The sequence below is a fragment of the Falco cherrug genome, chromosome 4 (assembly GCF_023634085.1).
Source record: "Falco cherrug isolate bFalChe1 chromosome 4, bFalChe1.pri, whole genome shotgun sequence".
In the NCBI taxonomy this organism is placed as follows: domain Eukaryota; kingdom Metazoa; phylum Chordata; class Aves; order Falconiformes; family Falconidae; genus Falco; species Falco cherrug.
The window spans coordinates 76,695,170-76,714,727 of record NC_073700.1 but is presented as its reverse complement, the minus strand read 5'-3'; the positions used below and the strand labels follow the sequence as shown (position 1 = coordinate 76,714,727).

Here is a 19,558-nt window from a genome sequence, read left to right as displayed (position 1 = left end):
TAGTTTATGACCATTAATCCAAGTCTTCAAAAACAGGAGTATTCTTCATTTGCAGACTATTTCCATGTACCTATGGCTAATATAATTAACTGAGTAGGATGTATTCCTATTAGAGAATTCTCTTTCCTCAAATGAAGAATTCTAGGAGAACAAATAAGAACAGTTAAGTGTTTCTTTTAGAAGTTTTGTAAGCCCAGGATGACAAAATCTGCATAAACTGTAAATTTGGTCAGCATGTTGCAAAACCTGTACACCAGAAGGAGCATGATAGGTGGCCAGTTCAAGGAGTGCAGTAATTAACAAAATAATTCATTATTTGTTTGAAGTTAACTGAAAATACCAACATGCTATACTTTTGAGACAGATCACTCAAAGAAAAATAATATTGCAGCCGCTTCTTGAAAAGGTGGTGATGGACCATATGCTTTGTTAGCTGACAGGTCGGTCCATTCTGAACTATCTTCACTGTTATATTTGGAAAGCTTTTTTTCAGGAGTTACCATAGTAAAGTTTACATGGAGTAATCAAAAATGCTTTTGCCCAGTCCCAGATATACAGTTAAACTGATTTAAGAGTTGTGTGCTGAAAGTTGGATAGTTTGAATAACCAAGAGTCCTCGGGGTGCACGTAGACTTGCGTGTAGCCGTCTGGAAGCCTTTCCTGCTTCCAGCTGTTTCAGGCTAAGGGTTCTATAACGACAGGCAGCAAAACAACATAGTTTTGAACACTTCATCTGTAAATTAAATTCAGGCTTAAAAATTATATCGATCTAATATAATTTAAAAGCATAGCCACCCCTTAGTATAGAGTAGACGAAATGTCATATGCACATAGGTATAAACCTCTCTCACTCCTCTGTTTCAGAAAGTTGTCTCATCTCTGCCCTCTCTGGGGTTGCTGGTGCTCTCAGAACAAGTTGTTAAGCATTTGCGCTCACTAGCGATGTAGTGGTTAGCATTTGCAAAGGAAAACTAGGAGACCTAGGGTATTTGCAGTTAATACGCATAGATTTCCGTAACCTGGTGAATGATATTTACACTCAGATCATGGCGGTTCTACATGGTCAGGACAGTGTAAATGTGGCTTTGGTTTAAATCTGAATCAGGCCACTGCCACCTAGGCTAATGAAAGCAGGAACTGATTCCAAAGTTGTAAAATGACTGAAGAACAAACTAGATAAGAAGAGGTACACATTTCCTAAGAGAAATGGCTTTGTTTTCTGAATTTTATTCTTATTTATTTCCAAATGAATGTTTAAAATTACTTGGAAGCACACACACACACAAAAAAAAAAATACATGAGCTGCAAAACTTAGGGCTACAGAAAGCAATTCATCTAATAATTGAAAAAAAGGAAAATTGCATAACAAAAGAAAAATCAGTGAGGTAGAGCTGAAAATAAAATAAACCCAGCAGAGGAATTAAGATTATTTCTTATAGTTATTAAAATAACTCCTACTTAGTCTTTTTTTTTGGGGGGGACAGGCTGGTGCTATGTAAGCACTTTCAGAAAAGAAGGTGATGGTGAAGCCTGGCATGCCGTTTAGCCTCCCGCAGTCTTCTAACAGCTGGGTAATGCTTAAGAGCTTGGCTGAGACCAAGTATGACATTTAAATGCCACAGCGTTCTGAAGCCCAGGTGCTGTCCTACAATTTTGTTTCACTGTTGGCATAGAAAATATGGGTAGGCCTATCTTTTCACCAATACTGGTCAAACTATTAGGCCTATTTACTACTCAGAGTATAAGCCTATCGTTTCACTGATACTGGTCAAAGTGAAAGCCCAGTTATCTGTAAGACCATCTAGTTGCCCAATAGCAAGGCTCATACCAGTGTGAACCAGAATTTGTCTCAGGGTGTGCTTAGTGTGGTAGGAGTTGAGGATAATTTTCACCTCAATTACTGCTTTTGTGACTCTATAGGCCTTAATCATAAGCCCCCTATGACTTCTCTCCAGGTGGGAGAATCTCAGCATTTGTACCCACTTGTCATAACACAGCTACTCTACCTCAATTATTTTAGTTGTCTTCTTTCCAACTTTCCTAGCTCTGCCATGTCCATAAGGTGTGGAAACATCTATTTAAGATGTACAATGTAATTTTTAAATAGAAGCACAATGCTATTCTACCCTCAGTATCTTGCCTGATCATATCCAGCATTTTGTTGACTTTTTGCCTGTCGTTACACAGTAAACCAATGATTCGGAGAACTGGCCAGGATAACTCCAAGATTTTTTCCTGAGTTTTGTTTCCAGTTTGGAGTTAAGCATTGTGTAGGCAGGGTTTAGGGCGTTTGTCCCTAGGTGTATCACCCCACTTTTTTCTGTATTAAAGCTCATATGACATCTTCTTGTTCCCTCTGTCATCTGAGCCTTCTGGAGTCCCTCACTATTATCTGGAAGACCTAAGTGTCACCTGGAAACTTAGAGATTTCTCTGCGTCAGGTCACTGATGAATACATTGAGCAAAAAAACAGCCCTGATACCAGTCCTGAGGGCACCTAACCACTGACTCATCTCCAAAAGTGACCATTAAGTTTTTGCTTCCCGTTGTTTAAGCTGCTTTCAAACCATAAAAGCTTTCTCCAAATCCTGTGGCAACCTATTTTCCTTTTTTTTTTTTTTTTTTTTTTGCGTGGGAACTTGTCATGGGCTTTTTGAAAATCTGAATGTGTTATGTCTGCTGCACTCCCCTAGAGCTTGGGAAAGTTAGTGACGCATAGTGTGAGCTGGGACCTCACCAGTTACTTCAGCGCAGCAGAAACAGATCAACTCATTGTAAGAAACACTTATCTTCAGACCATGAGTCATGCTATTTAATAGAGAGCTGATATTAACAGTATATTGAAAAAGAACCTTTAAAAGAAATACAAAATAGGAGATTGATTTTGTAGACACTTCTTTGATGAGAAAAAAACCCCAAGTGCCTGCAAATTGTTCATGTCTGCCTTTTCTTTTTGTTAAATTGCAGATGGCGTTCATACTTTATTATATGGCGATCGTTGGCCATGCTTTGTCTATAACATCCCTGTTGATTTCCTTGGCAATTTTCTTCTATTTCAAGTAAGTGTTTCTAACAGACACTCTCTTCTTTCCCTGAGGGATCTCAAGTGGTAACCAAAGAAAAGCTTGGAAGGGGACATGGCAGTGAGAAGCAGCTCTTCTGAGGGTTTTTTTTTCTATAATTCTGGTAAAAAAGTCTCAGCACAGGGTCCTCATGCCCATGGGATGTCTCCCAGTGGTGTGTAGTCAAGATCATGCTGTTATATTTGTCAAGACTGGTGTAAAAGTGCAACCCATAGGGAAATGGTGTAGCTGAGGATGTCGTAAGGCCCTTCATTTACCAGTTGCCTGTTGTTTCTTGAAGGGCATGTCCAGCCCCTGGCAGATGCAGTGACTGCACCGGGCAGTGGCTTGGAGCCCCCGGCTCCTGAAGAACAGGGATACATCCATTTGATGCACAAGGACTGATCTATTGACTTGAGTAGGTGTTCACAGGGCTCAGCACTGAGTGAATCTGACATTAGCATATAGCCTGTCGTCATAAAAGGAAAACCACTGATGTGCTGTATCAGAACTTTAAAGGCGGCTAAATTAATATTCACTGAAAGCATTGCAGCTAATATATGGAAACTTAACTACAGCATTTAAATCTTGTCCTTTAGTGAACCTGTCTGCAGTGAAGGAGCAGAGGGAGCTCAGATTTGCTGTCAGACATGTAGTCACAACTTCAGTTACAATCAGTAGTGAAGCGCTGTCTGGGAACAGCCTTCAGTTTTCAGCTCAGGAAAATGGTAAGCACTAGAAGACATCAAAGGCACTGGGGAAAATACTCAAGAATAAACAATGGACAAGATCCTGAGCTATTGTACATCCAGAGCTATGACGACTTGCATAAGCTATATTCTTCTAGCTCTTAAGCAATCTTTTTAAGGTATTTCACCTTCACAACATTACTATAGCCTGCAAACTTCCCAGACTGATAGCACACTCAGAAATCAGGGTTGTAATGTACATTCACAGGTACTTTGATGAAACAGAATGGTACATCCAGTATAATGACCCAAATGGGACGGTACCTTGCTAATTTTCAGCCAGGCTGCATCCGTTACTTGTAATCAGATAGCCAGACCATCAGTTCGTGAACAGAGACAGGGAAATGCTCACCGTCAATAGAGTATGTCTGGACATAACTGCAAGGTAGTCTAAAAGGCCAAGTAAAGTTTTCTGACTTTATGTGGATAAAGACTTCCAAGGATACAAACAAGTATTCCCTACACTGCATGCTGGGAAATAGAGTAGTATAAGAAACAATGACAACCGCTTCTGAATAAGTAGCACACTTGGTTGTAACCTGATGGACTTTTATTGCCAAAAGCCTTACCTTATTTGAGAATACAGAAAAAAAGACCCAGGTCTTCAAAGAATGCAGTATTATTTGAGGAATCAAGAATACAAAGGAAAGGGGACTCAAAAATATTTTTTTTTCTTCACAAGCTTCTTTACAGAGTTTAAGAAAGAACAGTTGCACAATAATGGCAACTTGTAATAATTAGAAGTCCATCACTGTTGTCATTGTAAAAGCATACTGTTTCAAGATTGTAATTTAGCTTACAAGAAAGTATTTCAAGGTAAAATTATTCCAGAACACAAATAGGCCTGTGTGGGAGCATTAGTAAGCTTCTTTCTACATGAATGTCAACAGATTTGAGCCCTTGGTGAGCATCCAAAATACACTTTTTTGTTTCTTTATCATCATCCTCATAGAAAGATACATTATATTCTTTTGCGTATTCATCAGTCTATTTCAGAAGCTCAAAGACATATTTGCAATCCAGAAGCACAGGATACTTCTAGGGATTAATTATCTTTCCAGCAGACAGATCAAGAGCATGACTTTTGTATACAGTCAGAATTTATCATTTGTTTTTATTTGGTAGATGTTTCCAGAAAAATGGAAGCCAAAAATAAGCCCTCAAATCTCCCAACTCAAATTTAAAAAATACATCAGATGCATTTTTTTCAGATCTTAGTTACCAAAAGAGTAACTGTGAATTATGAGCAGGTTCTAAATTAATCCATTTCCACTCATGAAGTATATATCAAATCACGAATGTATTATCTGCCTTATTTTCAAAAAGACCAGGATTCATTCTCCATAGAACCTTTATTTTCCAAAGCAGTTTTTCACACTGAGATTTCCAAGTCTGAGAAGGGAAAAATTGGTCATTTTTCCCATTCATTTATCTTGCAGGCTTAACTCAAACAGAAGTATTTCTGTAAACATCCAGCTATTCCTTTTTGTCACCTGTAAGGCCATGGAATCCTAATGAAATATACCCAGTGCATTTTCTATCATGATCATTTAGTTTTAAACATTTACTATGAATCTTTTAGTACAGAGTTTTTACGTGTCTAAATTAACTGGCATTTGTTAAGTGTCTTGGAATTGATAGATGTAATGTTCTGCAGCACAGGTGAAAAACTTACATGCAATATGACAAACTATACATGCTGGTTTGTGAGATACCATCAACTAAATTATCTGAGTTTCTGAAATCTGTTTTTTTGGCCAGAAATACACATTTGAAGATTTGTAGAATCCATCAGCACATAGCAAACAAAATTCCAGCTTACATGTGCATAGTAACTGTATAAATTTGGGGATAAAAAGAACCCTTTGCGGAACCCCCACCTCTAGAGCACAAGGGATGGTTGCCTTGCTCTAAAAATCTGCATTTAAAGGTGCTCTACAAAAGCCCAGATACCTTGTGCCAGTGCTTACATCAGTCCTAGCCTCAGAGTCCCTGTATTATTTAATGGGAATCTTACATGAGGCACCTTAGCCAATTTCTGGTCCCGGTTTTGATCTATATGTACTACATATCTATGGATATCTTTAGGTTGTGTGCCTTCTAATAGTGATTTTCTTAGTAACGTTACGCAAAGCTTCCCGCCTGGTTACATCATCTGCTGCTGGTCCCTGGAAAAGTACGCCATGGATGAGGGTATCCATGTAGGCTGGAAAAGGATATGCTTAGTAAGTTGAGAAGGCAGAATAAGCTAGCACAGACCTTAGAGCTGTACGAGGAGATGTCTGTGCCTCAACTGTCAGACAGGAAGGGTAGTACAAGAAGCAGCCCTCAACATCACCACGACCAAGAGTGAGTCTAGGAAACATAGGAAAATGAAATGGTTGGACTTTGCATAGACTGTAAGAATCTGTAAGACTACAGGCTCAGAATAGGTGGATCCAAAGTACTGGTTGTGAATTCCGCTGATTTCTGGAGAGGCAATTCGATAAGTGACTGTGATAACATGCAGTAATCAGATACAGAGATAGATAGAATCTCTGCCCAATGAACTGATAAATTTCCTCCCTGTCTAAGTAAAGATAAAGAGCACCAAACCATAGCCACAGTAATGCTTTAAGAAAACTGGAAAGGGCACAGTTTAATCTGATTTGGAATCTTATACCCCAGCTTCTGAGTTCTTTGGGACAGCAAAGACAGGATCTGGTTAAATTAGCTGCCCAAAATGGACCAGGAATATGATTCCTTGCAGCGAGCGAGGCAGGATGAGGCTGACTCACTCTTAGCTCTGAGTCATGGACGACACACAATCCTGACCGATCCCAGGCTACCCTGAAACACTCATCTGCACCAGCCTTCCAGACAGTAACACACCTCCTCCTCTCTTTCCTCCTCCACTTCTCCTTCCCCTTCCATGACTAATCCATGAGACAAAGGTTACAGGCAGAAGTAGAGAAAGGAATTAAAACAAGTGCTACAAAATGGGAAGACAAAGAAGAAACCAAACTAGGATCATAAGAAAGTCAGAATAAAGCTGTATGGGAGCAGAGTTCATGTTACGTTCAGTTGTGTTCTATCACCTGGCTATGACAGCAATGGATTATTTGACCTTCAACAGAAGGCAAGCTGTCAATTGGATGGCAAGAGGTCTTTCAGTACTATGTAATAGCCTTTGACTGTAGGGGCAGCAACAGCTTGCAGAAGTTGCTGTTTTCCACATACAAGTCTTTCCTGGCAGAGATTTATTTTCCTTTCAGTTTGGAGTATCAAGATTCATAATGATATGGCATCACAGATGTTGCAGTACTTTCAGAAGGGAATACTGAATCAGTAGCAATGAACATCACTAAGCAAATACTAATTCATAACAGGAGACAGGGTATTCATAGAGTGTCACAGTTACATAACTCATCACATTATTGCAATATTTTTATAATTGCAAACTGAAGCCCCATTATCTTATATGATAAAACACAAAAGAAAAAAGGGACTCAACTCCAAACCATTTCCAATTGAATTATTAAAGCAAAAACATTTGTATAAAGACAGATGGGTAGTACAATAAGTCTAGATTTGCCAGAATAATAGATGGTGTGCTGTGAATGCACCTGCAGTTTAATTGTTGCCAAGGCTTTTAAAGGGAGTTGAAGAAGGATGATGGGTAGAAGGATAATTTATGGAAGTTTGTAGGGAGTTTTCCCCAGGGGCAAGGGAGGGCGTGGTAGAAAGCATGAGGATAATTTAAAACTAAGTAAGTGGGTAAAGATAGAAAATAACTGGCTGGGGGTGAAAATTAGTATTCTTGGTGTTTGTGAATGAGAAGAAATCACAGATCACAGATTCACAGTGCAGATCTCTGAAGAAAATAATGCTAAAAGCTTCTTGGAAGTCAAAATATCCTAGATGCAATAAAGGAGTGGAGACAGGAACTCAAAGGTAAGAGTGACTGTGAGTAGATAGGAGAACCTATCTCTGTCAAAGGAAATGTAGATGAAGAATAAATGTGAAACACAGGGGAACCACAAGAAACGTAGGAGACTCTGAAACTCTTAAGACACAATTGATAGAGGCATAGGGACACAAAAAACTTCACAAGTTTTAGACGGGGATAACTGGCTTTGTGAGGCCTTCTTGCGTACTGTTTAATGAAGCAGAGCAGGGAGCATACAGAAAGATGGGTGGGGGGTAACAAGGAGCCTTCAAAAACACCACGAAGGAATGATGAAAAAGTTAGGAAGAGGGCTGGGAAGAATGCTAAGAAAGGTCAGAGAAGGAGTAGATTACAGATGATTGTAAAAACCAGCAGAGGATGAATCAAGGGGTTTGGTTTTGCCAAAATATTCTCCTCTTGGTGTGGACCAAGTCAGGCAGGTGCTGGTACCATTTTGATGGCAAAACTGTGGGTATGGAAGTATTTGCTTAATGACCCATACAGGTCTTTAACATGAAAGCTGGAGTCAAGGGAAAAAGGTGAGGAATACTGAGAGGAGAGGAAGAGAGCAATGCAGGAGTAAAACTAAGAGGAAGACAGGAGCCTAAAAAAGGAAAATAAATAAACAAGGAAAATAAGCAGAAAAGAGTTCATTTTGTTAGATGAACTCTGTTTTTAAAGAAAGTGCATTTTGTGTTGACCTCTACATGCAGGGCATCAGAAAGTCACAGCCTGTGCTCCGTTGCAGACTGCAAGAGACTCCTAGTGCCAAGAGGGAAGCTTACCTCAGTGAGACAGTGATACTTGCTCTTCTTGGCTCTTTTTTACCTGGCAGTTTTGCCTGCTTGCTCTCAGTGACCAATGAATACAGACATCACAGCATTATCTAACAACTCCATGATTACCTTCCTGCAATCACCTCCTGCCAGTCCTGGGCTGTGCTCGGGGCATGGAGCACTGCAGGGGAATTGCTCTTTTCTTCAGGGGTAGCCCAGGAGGTGGCATAAGGGTTTGGGCGTGAGTTAGGAAGGGGAGACAGTTCAGGTCTGAAACTGCAGTCGCGATTGGGTTTCACAAGAATTCTGTGAACTTCTGCTACCCACAATAGCAGAAATCCTCCTCTCCCCAAAATCAGTCATTCAGAAAAAATTACTGCTCCTTCTGAGCAGGAAAACAACCTCTTCTGGTCTGGGATCTCAGCTGGAGTTGGAAACATGCAGGATACCAACCCAAATCCCCCTGTAATTTAAGGAGATTCCTGTGCAAAGTTCCCATCCTGTCTCACCACTAATTCCTAAAGTAGCAAATAATTTTCATCTGAGTATTTGGGAAATTGAGTCTCCAGGGAACAGTTACTTATAAAGCAGTATTCCTGATGTTCATTACTTGCATCATGCTCATCTAATGATTCTCAGGGTTCTGCTTCACCACTTATTATCTCAATTACCATGAAATGAAGAAAGGCAGCAAGGGCTGAGAATGTAGATGGATGGCTCTTTACAACATGGCCTAAAAAGCATGTGGTGCTAAACAGGTGTAAAAACAAACCCAAAAATTTGTCAGAGGTTATGGCCACAATGCAAGGCATGTATTTTCCGATTACGCCTGGCCAAAAGGCATTCTTGAGAGACTGTTGCCAGAAAAAGCTTGTTAAAGTGACATCAGAAGAAAAATACTACTTTACAACGTGTGCTACATATTTTTCAGGAGCCTCAGCTGTCAAAGGATAACACTGCATAAGAATTTGTTTTTTTCTTACGTGCTGAACTCCGTGTTTACAATTGCCCACCTCATTGCTGTCGTGCCTAACCCGAGCCTTGTAAAAAAAGATCCTGTAAGTACTGCATGACTCCTCTCCATCTTAACACCCAAGTAAAATTACAACAGCCATGTCAAAACCAGACATTCCCATTCATCAGTTCATGATAGCCATCTGGTACAATGTGCATGGAAAGTGCAGATTCTGGGAGTTTCACTCAATTTGCTCAGATCATTCACCAAGCAACAAAAATCTCTGAACCTGATACAAGAAGGAGAAGCCTCAGACTTGCTTCAGCCAGCCCATCCATACAAACACGTGTCAGATCCCCGGTGTTCTCAGAACTACCTACCTGACACTTCCCAACAAAACTCCTGAAGGGACAGATGCCCTTGGTGGCTGCCTGCCCTTTGACACAAGCACACATGCTGGGGAGGGGCAGGTATTGAGAGAGAGACAACTTTTTTCAGATCAGTTTGCTGGATTTTTTTTCTTGGGAGGTAGTAAATCAAAGCAATAGCTTGCTTCACTGCTCTTAGTGCTACAAATTGTGCCAGCCCCTCAGCTGATAAATATGTATGGCAGATCTCAGCCACCCAGCTCCGATCTTGCTCTCGAACAGAGCAATCACATTGTGCTCACTGTCGTTACAGCAGCCCCAGCTGATGGGAAATTAATGTAAGCTTGGGAATCTCTCAAGTTATGTCACAACACTGATCAGCTTGTCTTCTAATAAGGTCGTTCAATTATGGTTCAACCATTTATCTGCTTCTAATTTTGTGAAAGCAATTAACATTAGCACCTGGTATTATTACCTGATCACATGTGTGTCTCAAACGTGTGCTGGTTAAGTAAGCTGATTAAAGCAGGAAATATATAGACTAAAGAAAACATCAGCAGTCCCAGAGACCATCTGGGGATTAAAAAATAGAAAAGCAGAATAATAATTGAAAAATCACACATTTTGTTTCTCCTTACCACATAGCATCATACTTATGTAGCCTGTGCAAAAGATGCAATGAAAATGCACTTGGTATTTGAAGATAAAAAGCTGGCAGGTTATATCAGGCACCTAAATTGAAGCAAGATCATTCCCTCAGGATTAAGAATGATATTTCCTGACAGCAGAAGTAAATTATCTGAAGTGCTTTAAACTAAAAGTTGAGGCTGTGGCAAGGACTCTTACGCTCAAAGATTTCATTAAAAAAAATGTATCTCCTGCCTTTGAGCTGGATCTTTATTTGGAATGAAATCTTGACCCCAGTGAGGCCAGTGACAAAGCTCACAGAAGATTCTGTAGAGCCAGGTAGCCCCAGGACAGGTACCAGCATGCTGAGCATCACCCAGTGAATATGACAGCCTCTGTTGCTATGGCAACAGAGAGTATAGAAGTGACATAAGTGGCTACCTTGGGAGGCCATGGAGCCCCAGAGCAGTGGTTCCTGTCTGCAGTCAGCTTTTAGGTCTCCGGCTGGAATATGAAGAGGACCCTTAGCGCTAAATACAGTCATGGAAATTGCCCAGGCACTGTCCTTCCTCTGATGTTACCGAACATAGCTGTGCTAGCAAACCTGGCTGCAGCTAGTTAGCTAAGCGCATGCTTTGGTGAACAAAGCCCTTGTTTTGCACTTCTTCCAAATGAAATTTGCATGTCTTTGACTCAGCAGTGAACTGCTGTCTAGAGGAGAGGTAAAAAACTTGGGGCCAGAATACTTGGGGTCTCCCATTTTTTTTCTGCAGTCAAGTGCAGGATGAGGGTACACTCACCGCTTGATCTTGCCTAACATTCTAGATTTCACCTTCAGAAAAAAAGAAGGTGATGTGACCTGTTAACATGTTCAAAGTCTCCCAGCATTACTGGAAAGTGTATTCTGTTATTTTAGTAACATAATAAACTTGTAAATACATGTTTGGGAAAAGAAAATTAACAGCCAGGGGCACATATTTAACACATGATGACATTACGTATAGTCTTCATATGAGCATATGAAGAATTAAAGGATTTGTGTTAAAAATTTACTTATTCTACCAAGTAGATTCCCATAATATTTTTATTTTAATGCTTATTAACAGAGCAAGTAAAGGCTTCATAACTTGGTTTTTTCTACCCCTACTGCACCCTCTGTTTTATTAAGTCCATTTTAAGACAACTACTTCTGGCTTCTTGTAGTTTGCTGCATTTATCCACTTCCCACCTGTGCATCTTCTGAGCTTGACAGGCTCATGTGTATGTGGCTCCTGCCTTCAATAAATACAGAAATACTGAGTTGTGTAGAAAGAATTTCAAAGAGTCACAGATAGCCCTTATGTGATGGCCATATACAGAGATGAAGCTGGTATTTATTCTGCAAAATAATAAATGTGTTTCCATCCCAATAGCTCCCACCTTTTTTTCCTTCCTAAAGTTTTATAATAGACTTTAAATATGCAATACCATGGGAAAATACTTACAGTCTTATAAGGATATCAACAAATCCATATAATTTTGAAAGAAAAATGTTCTGTTAAACAACAACGAGAAAAGGCAGGAAAAGCAAGAGAGGAAATTCATCCCTAACACCAAGACACCCACATTCTCCTTGTGATCCAGACAGAAAAGATGTGAGACAATCCAAAGCATCGTTTACATGAGAGGCTGTACTGCATCCTTACTCACAGTTTGCTGTACAGAGTTAAACCCTTTGATGATGATTCTGCTCATGTAAAGTGGTAAGTCAAGTTACTTTATATATCTTAATTTGCTTTTTTACCTCATTTTTTACTGCTTTCTGGTTATGTAATTTTTTTTTTCCTCTCTCTTTCTTTTGGATTTATCTGGATTTGAAATGATGGAAGAGAAAGATGTGAGCCCAGGTGGCTGTACAACAAATGAAGAAGCAATGAAAAAGGTCCAGGGACACTTGAACAAAAGTAAACAAGTCACAGATATGAACACTTATTTACACATACTGAAAAATGTTATGTGAGATTTTTTTTTGCATGTTGTATCTAAAGTTGCAACTGCATTAATTATGCTATTACTGGAACAGATTTTATAGGAAGGGCTATCTTGTATCACCTTCTTAAATGAGACTGACTCACAGAAGAAGGGTGATCTGTGAACAGCACATTATGTTCTTCATTAAAAACCCTGGAAATATAAATAAAACTCTTGCTGCCTAATCTATTAATATAGCCTTGCACTGCAGCGAATGAAGAGACATTTGCAGCTTGATGCAAGCAAATGTCAATTTATTGTACAGAAGCACGAGTTTATATACACTTTCAGAAGCTGCGCGTTTTAAACAGATTGGTTCTTGAAGCTAAGCATTGCATCCTAGGCAATCCCCAATTGGTGGTTAACTACCATCAATTAACCGCAAGGTGTTACCTTTCCTTGGCGCCATCCGTCCCCCACTAATTGTCAGCTAACTGATAGCCACGCATGGTCCTAGTTTCCAGCCCGCTCCTGCATTGCACATCAGATCTGCATTTTTCTTTTTTTGATCTCCACAAGACCAGTAATTTTAATACTTAGTACTGATGGGGTAGAGAAGGATACAGCTAATGACTGGAGGGATAGCTCTGCTAATGAGAAACTGAACAATTGATCGGCTCCATGGGCACCAATATGAATATGTTTGTAGATGGGACTAAGGCTGGTCACAGATCAGTAATGCCTCAGTCATTAGAAACTCATCCAGAAAAGCTTTGGGAATCTTACTGCATTTTTATCACTTTCCTGTCCCAGTAGATATATCTGTTCTCTTTCTCCAGGCTCTTCTGTAGCCTCTTCACCTTTCATGCAGTAGTTTCACCCGTGCTTCTGGCATTGTATAATGTGAGTTTCCATTTCAGTTGCAGTTATAGAGTCCATAGCAAGGGCCAGTGCTCCACGTTTGTGTGGGGTCTCATGCTTGGCCATGGTGTATCAGATCCAGCATCCATTCAGGCACGCTCCAATCTCACTGTCAAGTCCCAGCTCTCTGCCACACAGCTTATCTGTGCCTCAATATATAAATAACCTGTATTCACTCTTACGTGGGTACAGCAGCAGAGCTGGTAAGGAAGAACGCAAAGCAATCCATGTTTCATTACAAACACTGTGATTTCATTTTCTCAGCAAGGACAGGTTGGGCATGGGCTAGGGCTGAGCCTGGCACAGTCCTTTCCGCTGGCAGTGTCTGTAACTCACTCGCCCCTTGGACACAGGTTGTGACAGGCTGAAGTCTGTTCTTGCCCCTTTGTGTAGATGTAGATACACTTTAAAGATCCTGAGCTAGTTTACCACTCTAGCTGATGGTGCAACATGTACACTCTGTCTCTGAAAGGAGCACGTAGTCCCTTCCCCTCCCCAGGCATTTCACTGAAGTTGCTATCACTGTGGTCATGAGGTAGGGTGACAAAGGGCACTTGCTTTATCTGTACTGCCCAAACCCCATCTCCTAGTAGGAAGCAAGCCTTCAGGAGAAACCACTAAGCTGCTTCCCACTCAGCATTATTAGTGAGACCAAGACAAAGTGAGGAGACCACAAAAGCTGGTGCCCACTAGCATTATAGTCTGTAAAGGAAGGCCATGGCAGTAGTAATATTAAAAAAAAAATCTAGTATCTTCATGGATACTAGAACACTATAAATAATCTCACCATTGACAGATTCAAGTGAAAGCCATGACTACCCAAGAGTATTAGGTTTTCCTCCCTATCACAGTAAAACAGCAGAAATAAAGTGTTGAGCTGTATAGACAGATGTAGTGTATAAAGGGTAGCTACTGTGATTTATGGGGACTGGTGACTTCCCCTTTTCCTAAAGGAATAGAGAGGGAAAGAGCCAGAAAACCAAAGAAGATTCACAGCATTTCAGAAACAGTGTCAGTTTTAGGACTTTTATTATATAATATAAATGTTACCATCTCATCTCTTGTTGCTTTCAGTTCCTTCTGATGTAGCCAAGCAGAGGCTGGGGGATTGTAAAACATATTTTTCCCAAATAAGAGGCTCATAGCTCATACCGATGAAGTTAAATTGCAAAACTGCTGCCCCATGTGACTTGTGTTTGCCTTAATAGTCCAAGCAGTCCCCATAGTGCAGCTCCCCACAGAAGCAGCAAAGGTGGAGTTCTGCAGAGCAGAAGGGTGTTGTGATCTGGTGAGTTGTTCTATGTATTATGCTTGGGGTGGAGCTTCATGAGACTCTGTTCTTGTTAAATGATTTGATTCTTTATTAATGTAAATATTTCTAGAGTTTCCCTGTCACTCTCAAAGCATCTCCAAATTCTTTCATTCATCTTAGTACATCTGTTCTTCCATCCTGCTTCTACTAGACTACTCATAGGGGGCTCTGCAGCCAGTTTAGCCCCAAAGAGATGACCTAAAGCTATTTTAGAATACTATCTAGATGCAAAAGTAATCAAAGATCAAACTTCTAACAGAGAATTACTGGCCAATGCCTGGTGGTTGTGTCTCCTAAGTCTTCTTGAGTATGGTAGGAGAGGGTTGGTTTGTTGTGAAAACTGTATCATCTTGCCTGGGAGCCCTTTGTCTGATAAGTGTCTAAATGGCTGTTTAAAATATTGCCCTTCTGCTGCCTCAGGTGTAGGAATGAGGCTTGGTGAGCCTGGGCCCAGTATGTATTTCTGAATTTACAAATTGTGCAAGTTCTGTGCATTTGCAGATTATGTTTGTGCATTGACTTCACTAGGACAAACTGGCTCAACAAGATTGGCCAGGAGAGAATAAAATGCTAAGCTTTATGGAAGTCAAAGTTTTTCCACCAGTTTTGTGCCTCACCATACCATGTTCAGTGATGAAACCGTGGCATTTTTTTTGTTCAGCTCCAAAGTAGAGCAGTGAGCAAAATGCCTGTTGTGGGTGAGTGAACCAAACCTTTTAATTCATCACTTACAAGCAGAGGACTAAGGCTGTGCTTTAGACTTTGCAGGTGCCCCAGAATAATTTGACAACTACAAATATATATGCAAATCCTATAAGTTTTTCCTTGCCTGAGCAGGTACATGAAGCTGAGCTCGCATCTCTCATCCCTCCCATCTCCTCTGTGACAGCTGCTTGTCTTGTCATTGGCTTTTATCAGTAAAGCAGAGAAGAAAAGTAGGTGTTTAAGTGGCACAAGTTCTTTCCTGATATATCAGATGCTATACCAGGACAGAAGAGTCACAAGCTATCTTTTGAAACAGGAACCAGTGTAGTCGCTAACACTCCCCCCCGCCCAAAAAAAAAAAAACAACCCAAACAAACAAAAAAGGATGCTGCTGGTAATTGGGAAATCAATAAAAAGAGAGGGAGAACAGGAAGGCTTGGCTCTAATGCTCGGGTTTAGAAAGAAGCTGTCCCAACTAAGGAGCATTTCTGAATTGGACTACAAAGCATCATATCACATTTCTGAGGTTCATAGCTGCAATGGCTGAGCCTGAGAGGTACAAGCAAGCACAGTCCCTGATGAGCATGTGTCTACAGGGGAGTCACCTCAGGAGGTGACCGGGGAAGGAAATTCCTGCTCTATCTGCCTATGCCCTCATCCACAAAGCAGCACTGATACGTGGAGAGGACAGTTGTTCCTGGTGCCATTGCATTTCTCTAGTATCAGCAGAACGGCACTTCTCAGGGTATAATTCTTTGCTTCCTGACAGCATTTGCTGTCTAGACTCCTCATGAGTCCTGTCCAGCCCTGCAAAGCTGCAGGGACAAGGAAGGTGGAACAGTACTGTGCAGGTTGCACAGGGACAGGATCGCCGGCTCTCCAGCTCTGGCACACAGGCACGGCCAGCGAGGGATCACTGACGGTGTCCTGTGCCTGTGAGCAAAGGGAAGTGTAACCTTCCTTGGAGGCAGGGAATGTCTGCAACTGGTTCAAGAACATGTGTTCACTTTGAGGAGGATGAGTTTGTATGATGCTGGTGTATCATTTGCAAGTGAAGGTTCTGCCAGCAGTAGTAGTAGTGCCAGGTGGGCAGTGGGTAGTGCCAGGACTCTGATGCACCAGTTTTACTCTCCCTGAAATCACTGGGTTGCACTGGTATAACACTGCAGTAATTCAGATGTAAATCAGAATCTCTTCATCTATGCTAGGAAAGATCAAGTCTTCCCCCGCCCACAAGATTCAGTGACATTAATGCAGACTAAGGAATGCTGTGAATTCAGAACCAGCCATATTCAAAGAATTCTCACAAATTTTCAGGCTGGATTAATACCTGCATTCATTTTAAGACAGATCTGTCAGGGTCTAAATGGCATGAAACGGAGCAGTAATTCCCATCATTTTTCCCAAGGTCTTTATATTCTTGTTTGTATTCTCAAAACTCTCAGAGTAATGGAGAAACAAAGCACCATGAAATCCCGGTGGTGTCAGATTCACTGTAGTGTGATCTGTAATGTAATAATGTAGTGTGCCATGCCCAGAATATGAAGTATGAATGAGTAAAGGACATTCACAGCATTCATAAATGACATTTCTGTGAAGAGTATTTGTGGTTTATATGGAACAACTGAATCTGGACTGTAAAGAAGTCAGTCAGTCACTATCTCTGAGAAAGATCTGAGCTTTCTCAACAACGTTATTATGGATGCTTTCTCAGTGGGAAGGCACCATCAAGTTAACAGTTGCAATCAGGAGGGGAAAAAGGTTTAAGAGTCTAAAAATAAGTGTTTATTTTGGGACAGATTTCCTCATCTTACTTTCCTCAGGAATTATTCTGTCTACATTTCAGTTGCTTGCTCTTCTTTTAAAGCTGTATCTATTAGTATAGACTCTGGTTTCTCAAAACTGTTGCAGAATCATGAAGGGAGGGATGACAGCTTTCATGTAAGCCCAGTCCCAAGGTATTTCGTGTCAAAATGACCCAGGCTGTGTCAGATCCTGTGGATGGTATTTCAGCAGTGTGATCCCTACACACAGCCTCGTATTTAGGAGTCGGAGTGCTGTTTTCTCCAGAAATGTGATTCCAGAAAGGACTTTGTACTGCAAAATGCATTGCTGTCCCAAAGCTGAAGTCATCAGGTCCTAGGGCTTGTTCCCAGGTTTTTAGACTGCATATTTTCTGCACAAGTGAGAAAGACCTGTGCTCTTAGCTCCAGCAAGGATGGAGGTGGAATACTGCGCGCACAGACTAAACTGCAGATTTAAATGTCTCTGTGAAAAGTCTGATTTAACCTGTCATTCTGCCTAATCATTGTGAACCTGCACCACCCCTGGACCCTGAAGCTCTGCCGTTGTGGCACTGAGAAGTGAGCACTCCCAGGACAGCTCTTTTCAAAATCAGAAGGGCTCAACATCCCTGGTCTCGCTGTCATCGACTGTAATTCTCCTGTTTGGGGTTTTTATATGAGGTGTTATCATAGCAAAGCACACTCTGGCTGTATGTGCAAAATGAATTAATCCCTTCCATATTTCCTCAAATTCATGACATGCCTCCAGAACTGCTGCTCAAGCGGTATTTATTTCACCCTCAGAACTGAGCTGTAGCGGTCCCTGAAAGGCTGTTAGTCTTTCATGGTGTGGAGTTGTGCTTGACTGAGTTCTGACACAAATTCAATTCTCTGTGCTTTACTGAGGCTTTTTATCATTTTTCCCTTTGGTTTTTCTCAAGAAATGGGAGAGGGTTCTAATTACAAAGTGAAGATGACCTGAAAATATAGGGTGGGACCTGGGTAGCCATAGTTTTCTATCAATTGCAGTGACTCCTGCGTATGCATCTAAGAGCCTGAGAGGTAAACAAATGATATGTTATTAACCCCTAAAAACACAGGCATGGAAAAATGTCAAGTAGCAATTCCTTCTTAAATGTCAGATCAACAAGTGAAAATGCTAACGGTTGCCTTTTCGGTGGATTCTGTGCTACACCGTATGGACATGGCATCCTCTAATGAACTCCTGCTCCTGTGCTTTGTACACAAGGGCTCCAATGTGAATAGAGCATTTAAGCAGGTTGGGTTTTGATATTTCTCTGGGAATATACATCAGTTATGTATAGAAACCTGACTGTTGTAGAAGCAACTACTAATTCAATATAATTAAATTTAAACTTGTGGTTCCTCTCCAAGTTTTCCTTACCATATGCCTTTAAAAGGGAGTATCTAAAATGTGAGAAATTTGAATCTGAATTAGCCAGAAAGCAGATTTTTTTTCAAAAGACCTCAAAAGAATTTTCAAATTTAATTCCCCTCAGGACAGTACCGTAACTCACTCCAAAACAGAAGGGCAATTCCTAAACACAATATTCTCCCTGATACTGTGCTGCCACAGCTGTTTTCCTCACTGGGATTTGTCTGATTAAATGGCAGCACTGCCAGTGCAAGCAGCTGTGTCTGAGTCCAAGAGACCTCGCAGGTGGATGAAACAGGTCAGGTGAATTAAATGCAGAGTACTCATTCCTCTCCAGGTACTACTTCAGTCTACACACCTATACCATGAAGTCAGACATCCAGGTTAAGTGAGATGAATTCCATCCATGCTATTTGATTCCCCTTCAGTGACTGCTGTGCAGACCTGTATTATTGCTCCTCTGGAAGGTATTTAAGATCAAACAGAAGCAGACTGAAATAGAAAAGAAATAAATGAAAGGGCATCAAAATGTCTTTACAGATAACAGCCAAGCACATGGGGTAAGAGTATGGGAGAAACAGTAATGACTTTCAGGAAGCAGAAAAAAGCAAGAGGCTTGAGCTACTTACCTGCATGGCTTTCAGCTTTAGTTGGCAGTAACAGGTCAGTTATTTGGATGATTAAGATCCTTTCCTCACCATTTGACTTCTGAATAGCTTATAGTTGCATACAGCCAACTTTTCTGAATTCCTTGGTGTTCCCTTGGCCTAAGATCCTTCAAAGGGTTAGGGGCTCCCCCTGGCCAGCAGGTCACCCCAGGAAAGGCACTGGAACAGAGTCTGAGTGCATCCAGAGAGCTGAAACGCACACAGGCATTTAAGGTCAGGTACATCTTACATTTGGACACCTTTTGTAGATACAGCTGAGCTAATTGCCCCATGCTGCTCTTATAGCTAAAGACCATCACATTCAGGGCGCTATCCATCTGACTTATTTTAGATATCTCCTTTAGGATGAGGATATT

The 19,558-nt window shown here is 40.9% G+C and overlaps 1 protein-coding gene across 1 annotated transcript in view; it reads left to right on the top strand.

The window, feature by feature from the left end:
- The window catches only part of CALCR (calcitonin receptor), a 77,912-nt gene that overhangs the window by 22,570 nt on the left and 35,784 nt on the right, over positions 1-19,558 (top strand). The window contains exons 5-6 of the mRNA XM_005432175.3: positions 2,969-3,060; positions 9,448-9,574. Coding sequence (XP_005432232.1) covers positions 2,969-3,060; positions 9,448-9,574 — 219 coding nt within the window. The remainder of the gene's footprint in view (positions 1-2,968; positions 3,061-9,447; positions 9,575-19,558) is intronic.